This window comes from Setaria viridis, chromosome 6 (genome assembly GCF_005286985.2).
Source record: "Setaria viridis chromosome 6, Setaria_viridis_v4.0, whole genome shotgun sequence".
In the NCBI taxonomy this organism is placed as follows: domain Eukaryota; kingdom Viridiplantae; phylum Streptophyta; class Magnoliopsida; order Poales; family Poaceae; genus Setaria; species Setaria viridis.
The window spans coordinates 31,886,185-31,900,711 of record NC_048268.2 but is presented as its reverse complement, the minus strand read 5'-3'; the positions used below and the strand labels follow the sequence as shown (position 1 = coordinate 31,900,711).

The window sequence follows — 14,527 nt, the reverse complement described above, 5'->3', positions numbered from 1 at the left end:
CGAGAACGAGCCCCAGCTCGTTAACGTTTAAGTCCACTACTAAGCATGATTGGGAAACCTCCTCCAATAATGGCTTCGCGAATTATTAGGTTTGGGTTGGGCAAGGAAAAAGGTGGCGGGCATTGTCGTCGAAACGAGGAGAGCGATCGAGACGATGGAGCTCCGATGTTTTTAACTTTTAACTCGCCGTGTATGGTGTAGTGATGGGGTGGAGCTGGCAAACCTGCCGTGAAAGTGAAACCCTGAGTGAGCAGGGCAAGTGTGTGGCCGGACTTGCCCCCTGACCCCGGAACAGCTGCGAGCACATACACCGATAGGCGTAGCTTCAAAACTCTGCTTTTTTTGCGAGACGAGCATAGCAGTAGTACTAGCTAGTGGAAACGTACAAGAGAGAAGGGATCAGAAAGAAAGGGAGGAGAGAGGGATCCAGCCTTATCCACGGCGATCCAATTGGCGCCGAGCCCTCCCGGCATCGGGCAACTGCGCCCGCCACCCAATCGGGCCGCGCCTGAACTGCCAATAATTTAGGCGACGAGAGCTTTGCTTTGGCGCCGGGAGACGAGTAAACCAAAGGCTCCGTCGTGCGCGCGCAGCGCGATGCAAGTGCGTGGAAAGGCTAGTGCACCCACCCGGACAGCAACCACAAACCAGCAGCAGCGTAGGCGAGGTGCCGATTACGTTGGACGTATCCGCGAAAGCGGAATGCGTTATACGCATCTGGATGATGGGGGTTCCGGGATCCGCCGCCTTTTCGTGGCGCAAGAGGCACACTGGTAGTGGTGGTGGGATGGTGGCAGGGGACGGGCTCTTCGGTGTCAGCGATTCCTTCGAGAAGGAGTTGGATAAATTCCTTCGTGCGGCGTAGGTTTGGTTGGTTGCAGCGGTGCCCGGGCTGCCACTGTCGCTGTCGCACAGCGGCCGCTCGAGTGATCGAGTCCCGTGTCCGTGTGCCGCCGCTGCAGCTGTCCTGCGGAGTTGCCTGCCCTGGCCCTGCTCCTGTTCCTGATGGCTAGACCACGGGGGAAGCCGGGAAAGAGACTACTGATCGCCAGTGCCGCCGCACCACAAGGCACATCACCAGCTGCTTCGAGTTCGACCCCCTGCGAATAACGGAACAATGACGGGGGAAGAATCTCCCGGGTTCTGCGTGCGTGCCAAAAGCTGGAGCAGACCCGCTCCACCCGGCCGCCCGCCGGCGGCCGAGACGGGAGGGACAGGGAGTGACCCGGCGTGGGGTCCGGGCCGGGCGGCCGATCCAGGCGCGCGGCGCACCCGTCAACGACGTATCGCGCGCCGGTTGGGCACGGTGCCGAGCCCCGCGCTCGCGTACGTAGTAACGTGCCCCGGTGCCCGTCGCCCCTCCCTCCGTTCGTCTGCAGCAGACGCAACCCCACCCCACCCGGCGTCGCGCCGGTGCCGGGGCGCACGGACGTGTCGGGCTCCCGTTTTATCGGCCACGCGCCGGGCGGGGTGACGCGCGCGCGCGGGGAATCAGTGGACCGGGTCGAGGCGCGGCGCGCGGTCGCTGTCCCCGGTGTCGAGCCATCACATATCACATATCACGCGCTGCGGCCGGGCAACCGGTCCAAACGGTGGACGAGACGTTTGGCGCTGAAAAACTGGAGGGCTACTCCAATGCCATATGCGAGCTCGGGTCGCCGGACCCATGATTAGCAGCGGAATCATCTGAAAGCAGCAGCCGGCAGGTGGTTACTGGTGACTGATTGACCATATGTGGCATGGGATTGGCCAGTTCCGAGGGGGCCAACTCGCACCATCTTTGGGCCAAGCCGGTCGCGCCCGTTTACACACACACACACACACACATGGGTCATGGGTGGGTCAAATTAGAGCACCGTCTGATCGATCAAACCGAGGACGTTACGCTGTGTGCGACCGTGCGTGCACAATTATGGCCAGACTAGCTTGTCATCAGATTGGACTCGCCGCCACGACGATCTGCTCCAGTTGGGTCTTGGACTCTTGGTGGGGTGACGACCGTCGATCGCCGAAGACTTGGGGATGCCTAGACCACTGGCGGAGCAAATTCATTGGCCAAGGTCTCTCGTCCATTGACTCTGAAACATGCAACAACAATTTCAGCCAATTAGCAGTTCATCTAGAAACAAACAGAGACCCTGTGTGATCTGATCATGCCCTTCTAGCAAGCAAAGCAAGACCTCGATGCACTCAATAGCTCAATGGTAACGTGTTCCTAATAACCTCCGCACCTCCCAAGCGCTCCCAAACCACTGCAAAGCTGGCTGTTTGTTGCTCGTTGTCACGTGTTGATAAGTTGCTTCTTTATATGTTTCTCTGTTTCTATTCTAAACCACGAGAGCTTCGCCGGCACTAAGATTAAGCGACTGTAGCAATCGGCCCCTCCTTGGATTGATTCCTAGCTCCGCCACTGCTGCCCACCGAGGAAATATCTTTGGGCGCATGATGCTACGGGATTTGAGTGTTTTTTCCCCACGATTCGTCAGATCGTCAGTGGTTCGAGTGCGGATGCAACCAGTTCCGTTACTTAGCATATATGTGCAAAAGGTAGTGAGATAAAAACGATGGATTAGTATAAGAGATCCGCTGCGAATGCATGGCAAGTTGCATGACCAGTTGGTTGACCTGTATGTGTAGTTTGTGCAAGATTAAGGCGCCGTCCACTTGTCGGTATCTTATGCCTGGAAATTTTTTAGAGAAATGACACCGTAAACTCTGCAAGGCAGTAATCCATTGCCTTTGCAGTTTGTCTTCTGATAGCAAGGCAATCAGAATGTATGTGCCTTCGCTCAATCATTCATGCGTGATGGTACATGCAAGCATAATCTGCCTGCCCTCTTTTACGCTGGACAATTTAGTGGAGACGTCACACGATCCAAGAGTGCCTCCCGACCGAGTAATTCAGAATCCAGGCGAATTAAAAAACTTGCCGTGACAAAACTTGAAACCACTCACCCCTTTGCCTTTTGCGTACAAAATATCATATGCATGCATCTATAGACCCCAAAAAAGAAACGCAAAGGAGTAAAGCTGCGTCGTCTCTATCTGACCGCACTTGTCAAAATAATAAGTCCGGAATAATCTGTGTGTATTTAGGACTACGTCAGCTTGAAAGCTTTGAATACTTCGGCTGCTACCTGCTACGTGTCTGTCATTAGGAGAGCTACGAACAACAACAACTCGCCCTAATTGCAGTTTAAGGAGACTACTGCTATTGGAGAATATGCCACTGGCAGAAACACAAAGTTGATATCTAAACTCTGAAGTTTGTATTGCATTTTGTCGGATATGGCACAGGAGCAGCCCTGTTTTGTGTACTTCATTTTCAGCATTCTTATCGTGTTCGAAAACGAAACTGCGGTAGATGGTTAATGATGGTAACTGAATTGAGGGAACTGTAGACCTTTGTGACGTCATGCATGTATTTGGAATCACTACTCCCCCTCCCCCTAACATATTAGTCCCACCGATAGGGAGGTTTCTTTTTATTCCCTTCACTCCTGGTTTTCTGCGACCTTTTTTCGAGGGAGATGCATAGGCACCACAAATGGCTTTTTTTTCTCTTTCTTTTGTTCTGTGGATGGGATTAGTTCTTGCACCTGAAGATGCTGAAACTGGCAAAAAATACGGATCATGAATCATCTGGAGAATTAGAGAAGTGTTTGGTTGCTAGCCCTGCCTAGCTATGCTCTGATTTTCCATAAGACCATAAGTCCATAGATAAAGATTGCTACGTTTGATGATTCAGAATTCATCTAGCATAGCAATTTTACTGAGGTGGCTGCTAGTTACTGGGAATTTCGGATACAATGTGCTCAAACCACTGTCAACATGTCTATTTTATGTAAAAAAGAATGGTGTTAAATTATTTGCCTTTTCTTTTATAAACGCTTAGAGCTTGACTATTTTATATGTGATTACAATTCTGTTATCTATAGTGCCTTATTGTATATTCGTATTTTCATCTTACATGACGATATAACTAATCGTAAAAACTTCATGTGTTCGTCTGCATGACCGCATAGCCCGTCCGGCCTAAATTGTGCATGTGATTTTATCCAAAACAAATTAAAGATTCCAATTAATAATCTATCGTGATTATTTTCTATGACATGTCTGGATGAAAATGTTCTGATAAAACAACTCTTCTGGCCAATAAATGGATAAATTATTTTTAACATGGTAAAATAAAAATTAACAGGGACAAATTGTAGGGTGCCAACATAACATCTTTCTGCCAGCTTTTCACATGTGCACACGGACCACCATGAGATACGTGACTTTAATCCACTTATATTATTACTCTTTTCGAGCATATGTTCTTGATTCTCTCCTTGCTAAGTGGCATTCCATCCGATCGATCCTATGTTAGGCACTTTGTTGCATGATCAATGATGCAAAGCTTCAAGCTAATTCTATTCCCAGGAATATTGCTCTTAGAAGATAATCGAAGGAGATAACTACAAAGGTGAAGCTTGAAACCGCATCTTTTCTTGATTACGTATATATTTCTTTAGTGTGCCATTTACCGTTACTTGACTGTTGAAATGTTAAGCCACATATTTGCCTTGTTATGTAACAAATGTTCGTTTCCTTGAACTGTGTAGATCAACATTGGAGATAGCATACGCGGGTGGATCAATCGAGGAAAGGGTATATGTATAATACAAAATGAACAAAGAGTACTTTCTTAAGTAGAGTTTGTCAATGGGAGCATTAAATAATCAGATTGTTAATAAAATCTTATACACATTTTAATACATAACTCACTCCGACTTACCCTGAACAGAAGGACACGAATAATTTGTGACAGCATGACAGATCAAATCAGTAAATTCATTTGTCGAATAAAGTAGTAGTGTCCAAAGACTTAGGCAAGAAGAATTAAGCATCTTATTAATGCCACTTTAACTTCCATTAAAATTGTAAGTATGTGAGTACTCAAGAGTGCCTCCACATAATATCTGTCACATTTCTTTCGAAAATTCCACCAAGCACATTCCCGTTGACTTTGTAATAAGTCAATTCACTTGCGGGTTATATTTTTTATTATACTTCATTTTTTAAGTGGAACTATAATTATATGCAATTTTTTCTCTTGCCAATTTTTTTCTCCTGAAATAGTTTTCCTGCAAAAGTAGAAAACCAAGCAAATTTAACAATTCAATCTGCACATAACAAACACAGACAAAGCAGCGCTAACTATCAATGACATTTATTTGAACAAAAAAATCCACCAAGCTTATTCTGATTGGCTTAGTAAGTCGACTAACTTTTTTCCTATATTTTATTCATGGATTATGTACCATTACATACCCTCGAAAAAAGATACATATTTTGTGATTTCACCCCTACATGTCATAATTAAATAGCAAACTAACATACCCAACAAGATAATGAAATCTGTATATGAACACCCCTTTGGCCCCAACATACATACACAAAATAGGTATAATGTTGGTCTTCTTAGTGATCATTAATTCATCACCCCTCCAATTTAAAGTGTACATCATTTTAGGATTTCTGCCTTTTAACGTTGACCATGAATATATAAAAAGTAGGGTGACTTTGTAAGATATATGTTTATGAATTAATCATGAAAAACACTTTCATAATATTTAACTATATTTGTTTCAAATGTCGCATTTGAAAGAAAAAATTATTAGTCACAGTGTCACTTTGTAGACCCTTCCGATGTTCTAAATTAATGTTCTATATACCAATATTTTCTTTTTAGAAAGACACTCAAAAGAGTACATCATATCTGATATTTATCAAGGAAAACAATAACCGGTACAAAAAGAAGGACAACTCGATATAAAACGACCTACAAAAATCAAAATATACTTTATTTTAATTGGAGAGAGTATCCAAATATTTTAATTGGAGAGAGTATCCATATATTTTAATTGAAATTATCCATTTCAGTGTGGCCTAACCAATGTTTATAGGAGAGTGGGGCCATTGCAATGGACAAGCACCTCAATCAACGAAAAGCTTCATGGCCCCTGCCCTTCTGCCTTTCAGCCCTTTGCACAAAGCGATCCACCACTTGGATGGCGTCACCCTTCCCATCCAAATCCAGTTGGCAGACTCAGCCACAAATAATGCAACGTTACTCGCAACTTTAATTAATTTGTGGACAGTGGTCATTCCTTCCCGTACGACTCCGGCTACAATGATTTTACATGGACAGAACGCCACGTCCGACTAGCTAGCTTTGGTGTCACTGTATATGCCTGTCGCCCCCCTATATGTTCGGGTAATAACAAAAAAATATTGCATAGTACCACGAATTTCTTCGTATGGAAAAAGGACAAAAATGAGTGAGAATTATTTGATCATTCACTAAATGCCAAATAACTAGATCCGATAACTGTGGTAAAAGATCTCTAGCATAGTGGTTAGAGCACCTTAGTAGTACTTAGCAGATCCGAATTCGACTCCCTATGGGAGCAAATTAAATGGACCTGAAAAAAAATTATAAAAAAGTAGGAGCTTCCCATGCTGACTTGGGTAAAAAAAGTGAAACTACCGCAAAGTCGGAAAATTGCCACACTCGCTAGCTAGATCGTGATAAATCAATTTATTAGGCACGCGCATTTGAATATTATTGTGATTTCGCATGTTGAGGTGGTGTTTACTATTGCCATTTCACCTTCCATATGAAGTATGGCAATTTTGCGCAGTGGTTTGAGCGCAGGGGAAAGACTTGGCTGCTGATCAATGTTGTGCTTAAGCTCGCAAAAGCACAACCCGACGCCGTTTCTTCCCAAGTTGCTCTACTAATGATGCTATTTTAGTGTCGCGGTGCCTATCATCAACAAGCCAGGCAGCCAGCAAGTGGCTGTCTCTTGTGAATTTCGCACCACTCCCAGCTGAAAAGACTTTTGCATAAATTAGGCCATGCATGCAATAATCTATACTCGACAATTTAAAAGTGGTAACCGAAAGGAAGGTATCTCTAGAGAATACGTAAAAGCCAAGAGGAGGTTTGGCATGAATATATCCAGAGCTAAATTCATCTACGATGATACTGACTCGAGTCAAGTCATGCAAAAAATAAAAATAAAAAAAATCGATCCAAATATTCCCTTGGGAGGACAAGATATGAGATGATCTATAGAGGAGAAGGATCTACAAAAACACGTGGAGTACTTAGATATGCCAGCCCTCAAAAGCTCACGAGCCATGCCCATATTTGCAAGCTACCAAACTCTGCTCAACAAGATCCTCAAAACCAAAAAAGAAAATAATAAAATAAAATGCATAAACTAGCTCAATGTGGTGGACCAAAACCGAAGTCTTCTCTCTCAGATGGGATAGAACAGACAGATGATTATTTCTCTCTCTTAGGCAAGCAAAGCTACTGTGTGCCTCGCTATAAAAGGCCCTCACCAACCCGGCCCTTCTTCTCCAGAGCACCAAGAGCAGCAAACCAAGCTCAGTCATCTAACCAAACCAAGCCACAGCTTGACAGCTAGCTAGCCGGCGAGCCTCTACGATTCACAAGCACTAGCAGCAAAGAAGAAGAGAGCAAGATGTACCACCATTTCCATGGCGAGGTGGCAAGCCTCCGCTTCCTCTCCCCTCCGAACGCTACCTTCGCCGCGCACCACCACATGAACATGGCCCTGCCGCCTCAGGCCTACTTCCCGCCGTCCTTCGAGCCGGCGTCGGCTTTACAAGACGCCGCTTCTCTCCTCGCCGGCGACAGCGGCGACGCGGCCAGTTTCGAGCTCGACACCGTCGTCCGGGAAGCGGCCACTCACTTCGCCGGCCGCAATGGCTCGCCCAGCTCCGGTTCGGGCTCAGACGGCGGCGGGGGCAGCGGCTACCAGATGAACGCGGCGGCGCCGGCAGCCGCGGCCGACGAGGAGCGCCGGCGCCGGCGGATGGTGTCGAACCGGGAGTCGGCGCGGCGGTCGCGCATGCGCAAGCAGCGGCAGCTCAGCGAGCTGTGGGCGCAGGTCTCGCACCTCCGCGGCGCCAACCGCCGCCTCCTCGACGAGCTCAACCGCGCGCTGAGGGAGTGCGCCGACGCCCGCCGCGAGGGCGCGCGGCTCAGGGACGAGAAGGCCGAGCTGGCCAAGAAGCTCGAGCAGCTGCTGAAAGCGACCGCGGCCCCGGCCACGGAGAAGAGCGCCGCCGCCTCCTCGACCAACCGCAGCGGCTCATCGGAGCCATGCAACAACACCACCAGCACCAGTGAATGATCGAATACATTATCCGACCCAATTTTTACTTGAGAGGATAATTATTGGAGTATATCAATAAGAACATGTGTGATTAAGCAAGGATAATTTGAGGAGATTGAGGCATGCGTGCGTGCATCCTCAATTGAATATTTTTGGGACGTTTTTGTTTTTATTTCTAAAGAGTTGTTTTGCTATATACCCTACGGACAAGTTAACGTGGATCAGATCATCATATATTCACGAGTTTTGCTCTCCTGAAAACTACACGAAAACAGCACTAATCTTAAAGCAAACGAGTCACTGATCTCCTCTCCACGCGAGCTGTAAACCACAGCAGCCAATGGAGCAATAGGAACAGTGGCAAAACCAAAGGATGAGAGCGACAGAGGTAAAAATACTGTGTTCGCGCTAAAATCATGGCGTTCCAAGCAAGACATTATAACTTGATGAGTGATGACACTGCTCGAACTTACATGTAACTTAGTAGTTATACGCTAAATTTCATAATTAATGGACTGTATGCTTCTCTTAGTGTCAGTTATCTAGTATCTTTTTGCTCTTCAATTTCAGCACAGCAGAAGCAGATCCCGCTCATGCCGTATCAGTATCAGACAAGTTTCAGCATATGTATCAAACAATTTTGGTATATGAATATTGTAGCACCAAGATCTCGAACCGAACCAACCACATCCCATTCATTGAGATGCTTATCGCACATGATTCCGTAGAACCTCGAGCAAAAGTTCAGTAACATGCGCCGCAATACAAAAATCTGCGCTTTTCCGGCTTATAATTCTAGTTCCCAAATGTAAAAAAAGGCACTACGTTTATCCAAAAGGGAAAAAAAAGATGGAGTTGTTATTCATAAGAAAATATAAATAAGCATCACGTTATTGTCATACAAATGATATTTGAGCCTCAAAAGTGAAAGGTAGACATTGAGAATTTTGCTTTGTGAGGCATATGAATTCCTATACAGTTTCCAGTTGCAAACATGCACAGGAACTCAAGGGATTTCACTGTCAAATGTAGATATGGGCTATGGCCAGGAACTACTGACAGCGCATGAACACACGTAGATTCCAGTTGACCAGAATGGAGAATTAACTCAAAATTGTGTGGCTGAAGATAGGAACGCCCCCCTGTGCACGAGAGCACTGAGAAAAATCGCAGAACAAAACAGATCTAGACCCTTAGCACGCATTGCGAGTGCAAGTGCGGCATCAGCTCAGGCATGTCCAAGGGTTACGTGTGAACACTGGGGTGAAAGGATCGCCACCAGCGTGAGATGCTCACATCACAGGGCCCCAGCAACAGTGAAGAAAAGGGCTGGGGCACTGGCTCACACCAGGCGCCGGTGGAAGAAGCACCAAATGCACCATGCGATGTCCCGCAGTGGTGGCCAAGGAGCTTTCCTTATAGCAGGAAGAAACAACTGGAAAGTACAGGAGGGGAGAGCACTTCAACAAACTGTCCCTCCCAGGAGAGCAGCTTACCTGCATAGGCCGGTGCAGTTGCATGAGGATAAGAATGGCTTCAGTTCAGGTGTTGTTCGAGACCGAACTTGGTATCATAGGAATTTGTTGTCTGAATATGGGCAAACCGGTTTACAAACCAATCAGACCGATTTTAGAAATATTGTCAAATCTCTAATTGGACTTCACCATTGCGTAGATCTCATCGAGACGATCGAAATGCATACGTGGAACGTCCAATTAGGAGTCCGGATGAGAGAATTATGGTTCTGGCAAGATTCAGCCCTGTGCAAACCGGTTGGGGTGGATGGTATAACCGGTTTGACCAGCCTAATCCGATTTTGGAGTTGTATTTTGACACGAATTTGTATAATATTCGACTCTTGCTGGGGCAAGACCTCCCAACCCTATAAATATAAAGGGCCACGGCCGGTTGAGGGCAACCCAATCGAATCAACCTACTATTTACTTTTATCTCCTAAACCCTAATCCTCTTCCAACCTCCATGCTGTTCATCTACTGATCTCCACGACCAAAAATGGTGTCCTAGGCTTGCTGGTCGACCTAGGGCACGTCGCCGACGTCCACGCCCTGACGGGGTCTCTCCCAGGCGAGAGCTTCGACAGCCTTTGCTAGTTTGTTCGTAAACTAGTCGTTCTTCACTACGAAGTGCGTTGGTTGTCCCTTTGCTAGTTTGCTTGTAAACCTAGTTGTCCCCCATCACGTAAGCACGGTAGTTATCCTCTCGAACAATTGACTCGAGCTAAACCTCAGGAAACCGGTCTAACCGGATGGCTGGACCGGTCTAGGCAGCATATTGCCGTTCGGTGACCCGCATGCTCTAGTAGTACTTTCGTTGTTGACCCTAAATTTAGGTCAACATGTGTGTTCATCCATCTGCTATCATCATGAGTCCATGGGGGCACTTGGAGATTGCAAGCTGTAGCTTGCCATTGATGTTGCAGAAGCATTGCAATAATTGGCATCAGAGGTGGTAGGATGTCAGTGCTGCAAACAGAATATTAGGCGACAAGATGCTAGTGCCCTACAAATTACATCATTTCAGCAGAAAAGGAATCGGAAAATATGCAAAGATCGTGGATATGACACCTCTAGCAGGTAAAAAGTTGAAACAACCGCATGGGGGAATAAAATCGATATCAGTGTACTTCCATAGATACAGGTAATGGGTTTCAGTATACCTGCAAACATGTCTACAAAAGTTCAAATCAATATAAGGTTAATCCGGGCCTGTTGAAGGTGTACAAGCTCTAAGTCGCTAATTTTAAGGATAACTGGTACAAGTTAGCGGTGAAAACTACCGAGCCCTTATCCATCAGATAGTCATGAGGGATACTAGCCACATGCCAGGTGTTAAGATATTTCTTCGGCTAAAACCTGAGGTGCTGAATTATTCGACATGGCTGTCCCAGCCAGAGATGGAGAAATCTCCTTCTCAGTATAGCTCTTTTCTCGGCAAAATTTTGCTGGATCTGCAAATAACCTTGTAAATGGCCACCTGAAAACAAAAGGTGTATGGTTGTTGCAACGGAACTTCAGATCAATATTCCAATAAGCAAACTGAGAGAACAGCACCTGCTTAGTCGAATGGTCTCAGACTGTATGACGATTTCTTCAAACATGTCTCCTGTTCACAGGATGGTGGGGAAAAAAAGAATTACACATACACCGACATTGCCAGCACAGCATTTCACTTGCAGTCAACTAATCACTCAGAAAATTAAAAAGTGAACTTGACTATCGCAATTGTCTTCTTGTTTTGTACAAAATGAACTAATCAGTCATGAAACAACAACTTTGATATAAAGGTAAGGCTTTGGACTGCTGATCAGTTAATCACACATGCATGATACAGAGACTTGTGCTCTAATGGATCAGCTTATGCAGTTTTAGGGATGTTAAGCTCGGCCGCTAAGAAAATACTGGATTTCAATCTGCATATCATTATTGTGTCAACGTGCATTTTTTTTAGGCCAGATCCTGGTTCAGATTACGAGAATGGCTTTTTGGCATGTAGTTGTTGGTATGTGCACTATCAACACCATCAAATGTGCCATACGGATTAGCCTCGGAAATAGGAATCGGAGCTTTTAGAAAATATTCCGCTCATACTTAGTGACATTTAGTGATAACAAAATAACAAATATGAATTTTTGACTGCGACTTTCATTTTATTTCAGACAGTTTACTTCTTAATTCGATTAACACATTCAGAAAGATGGTGAACTACATATCAACAGCAAACGCTGGCTAACATAACAGAAAGAGATTTATTGTTTGAAACAAAATAAGCAAAATAAGTGTTCATCTTAATTTACCAGGGAATTCAGTTTTATCAGTTACCTTTTTCCATAGAAAAATATTTGGCCTTCAAACGCGCTGCAAGCATACCCTGATATTTGTTGATTTTCTCTCCATGCTCCTGGGTCTTTACCTCTCTATGAAGAGTAACAAAAAGAACATTTAGGGTAAGCATTCATGTTTTTTCATAGTAACCAAGGAACAGCTTAATTTGGGTTTTATAAAAATCCAACAGATTATTTTAAAAATGAATTGATGAATGTAAGGATCTATTCTTGATCTGTTAGGAAGAAAAATGGCAGCAATGTAAAAACCATGATAAGACCTGAGTTGAAAAATATGAATCGAGTTGCCTTCCATGGGTTAAAAGCTTGTTTCATAGTCCCAGATGGACTAACATGACTTGACATAAACAACATGGTGGCACTGTGGCAGTAAAGAGGCTTAAGGATCTATTCTGGATTCCTACTATCACGACTTGTGTAGGAATGTGAACTCGTGAGATGCATTCACTGTAATGTGAAGTCAGAGGTTAACTGTGAAACCAGAAAGATCAAAGCAATCCTATCACATCACTCTTGAAGAACAGACACTATATTGTCAACTATTCCAACTGCTAATAACAACTAGTAAAGCTTCCTACGGTCAGTTTATCCATAGGAGCAATGATTGCTATGCCAGCAGGAAGGTTGGTTAGGAAACAATACGGATGTATCATTTTTTTAATCTTAATACAGCTGCATCTCACAGGAATATCTTGAACACATTTGTAACCTCTGAAATCTAGTTTCTCACAACAAGCAAAATCAAATAAAAAACCGCAAGACCTAAATCTCTCAAAGCATTTATGTACTGTAGGAACTATTTTTGTCAGCTCGCACATCACTTAAGAATCCACAATTGGGCACACGTGCAGACAGAGAAGCCCGTGTAGGTGACTGCAGCCCAGTGGCCGTGGATATTGCTTATGACCATAAAGTCTCAGGAAACCATTCTAGCAAGGCAGCATATGACAATGCGCTTAATTCGTGAGCCCAAAACCAGTCAAAGCAGTACCCAATGTAGCTGCAGAACTCCTGGCGACAATTGCACAAACACAGAGCACGAAAGAGGAGGGGCAAGCGAGAGGGCCTTACGAGAAGTAGTCCTCCGACGGAAGCCGAGCCATGCTCTCCTGCGCCGAGGCGGCGGCGGCGGCCACGGACCCTTCCTTCTGCGCGGGGGGAGATCGGGAACCCTAGGGTGGTGGTGTCAGGTGAGCTGTGAGCGAGCTGAATGGAGACTAGGGCATCAGAGCAAGAGGCAGAGAGGGAAGGGAGTGGTACCTCGACGGGGCGACGCTCCAGCTCCGCGGTGGAGGTCGTGTCCTCCGCCGCTCCCGGCGGCGGAGCTCCGGCAGTGGGTGGCCACGGGGAGGACGGCATTGGGAAGAGGGAATGGTGGTGCTGACCGATGACCGATGAAAGCGGGCGGGGTCGCGTGACAAAAAAATGTTGGAAGTTAGTCGCGTGAATTCGATTTGGATACTTCATTTTAGATCCGACGGCACTTATAGTTTGAATCTTTTTCAAGAATAGTTTGAAATATTTGAAGAAGCTCGGCAAATCAAATTGTTCATACAAAAGAAGGCTGAAAATATTCCAAAACATGGAAAGGTGTGGAAATAGATTTCAAAGAATAAAAAGGAATCATCTATTAAAAAACTTTGGTTATAAATTAAATTTTCTACATATGTTTGGGTATTTTAAAAATTATACGAGTAGATTTATCTCAAATTGTAGTTTCCCAAAAGTATTTGCTATGTTTGTAATAAATAATACCAGCCAAAGTTGTATTTTGGGGATCATATCCGTACCGTAAAACATTTTTTAATTGGAGGGAGTATAACAAATACTATATAGTGGCTAAAGTTGCACTCTAAAAACTGCAAAAACATGATTATTTATAACCAGAAGGGGTACTTGTAAAAAAGCATGCAAAAAAAATTGTGCCTGCATGCTAGCTGCAGCCAGTGGCGGAGCTGGACCAAAATTTTAGGTGGGGCAGAACAGCCAGTAGCGATTGTGCCTGCCGACACTGCATCAGTTGCAGAGCGTCTTCCAAATACTCCGTATAAACGTAGAAGTATACACTATATACAATCTTTAAAGAAAGGAGAAGGAAAATGGGTATATAGTTTCTTGGGCTTTTTTCTCCAAATGAATGGCCCAAAACATAACTATCTCGGCCTTATAGGCCCGTACCTCTCTAGTCGTCGTCTCCAAATCATAAAATGGATACAGCTGCAAGCTTCTTCGACTCAACCATGGCTGTCCGCCGCCTGCCTGTGACTTGGATTCACTCGCTAGGACGGGAGGGTGGCTAGCAGGGGAATCTCCATGGAGGCAGGGTGGCCTCCTTGCCTCGCCTTACTGGAAGGGACAATGCAGGCACCAGTCCAGTCGTGTTGTGCCATTGAGCGGGCTGCAGGACGCCATGGATAAGAAGGGGAGGTAGGAGTTTGAGCTGCCAGTAGCTGGGGCAGCTGCCCCA

At 45.4% G+C, this 14,527-nt stretch overlaps 2 protein-coding genes across 2 annotated transcripts; one reads left to right on the top strand and one right to left on the bottom strand.

Annotated features, from left to right (window-relative positions):
* Positions 1–7,322: 7,322 nt before the first annotated feature.
* On the top strand, positions 7,323–8,432 carry LOC117860232 (uncharacterized). The gene has a single exon (XM_034743491.2). It carries the CDS (start codon positions 7,542–7,544, stop codon positions 8,214–8,216), a length of 675 nt encoding a protein of 224 aa, XP_034599382.1. The 5' UTR covers positions 7,323–7,541; the 3' UTR covers positions 8,217–8,432.
* A 2,361-nt stretch (positions 8,433–10,793) lies between these two features.
* On the bottom strand, positions 10,794–14,432 carry LOC117859941 (uncharacterized). Its single transcript, XM_034743138.2, has 5 exons — positions 13,321–14,432; positions 13,132–13,232; positions 12,038–12,132; positions 11,270–11,321; positions 10,794–11,192 (listed from the first exon to the last, which is right to left on the bottom strand). The coding sequence occupies exons 1-5, from the start codon at positions 13,642–13,644 to the stop codon at positions 11,048–11,050; spliced, it is 717 nt and encodes a 238-aa protein (XP_034599029.2). The 5' UTR covers positions 13,645–14,432; the 3' UTR covers positions 10,794–11,047.
* Between the last annotated feature and the right edge of the window lie 95 nt (positions 14,433–14,527).

Coding starts and splice junctions, on each gene's coding strand:
- LOC117859941 (XM_034743138.2), bottom strand. CDS start 13,644: ATGTTTTGGAATATTTTCAGCCTTCTTTTGTATGAACAATTTGATTTG. Junction 12,133..13,131: donor CCGTCGGAGGACTACTTCTC/GTAAGGCCCTCT, acceptor TACTCTTCATAG/AGAGGTAAAGACCCAGGAGC. Junction 11,193..11,269: donor GAGACCATTCGACTAAGCAG/GTGCTGTTCTCT, acceptor TTTTGTTTTCAG/GTGGCCATTTACAAGGTTAT.
- LOC117860232 (XM_034743491.2), top strand. CDS start 7,542: ATGTACCACCATTTCCATGGCGAGGTGGCAAGCCTCCGCTTCCTCTCC.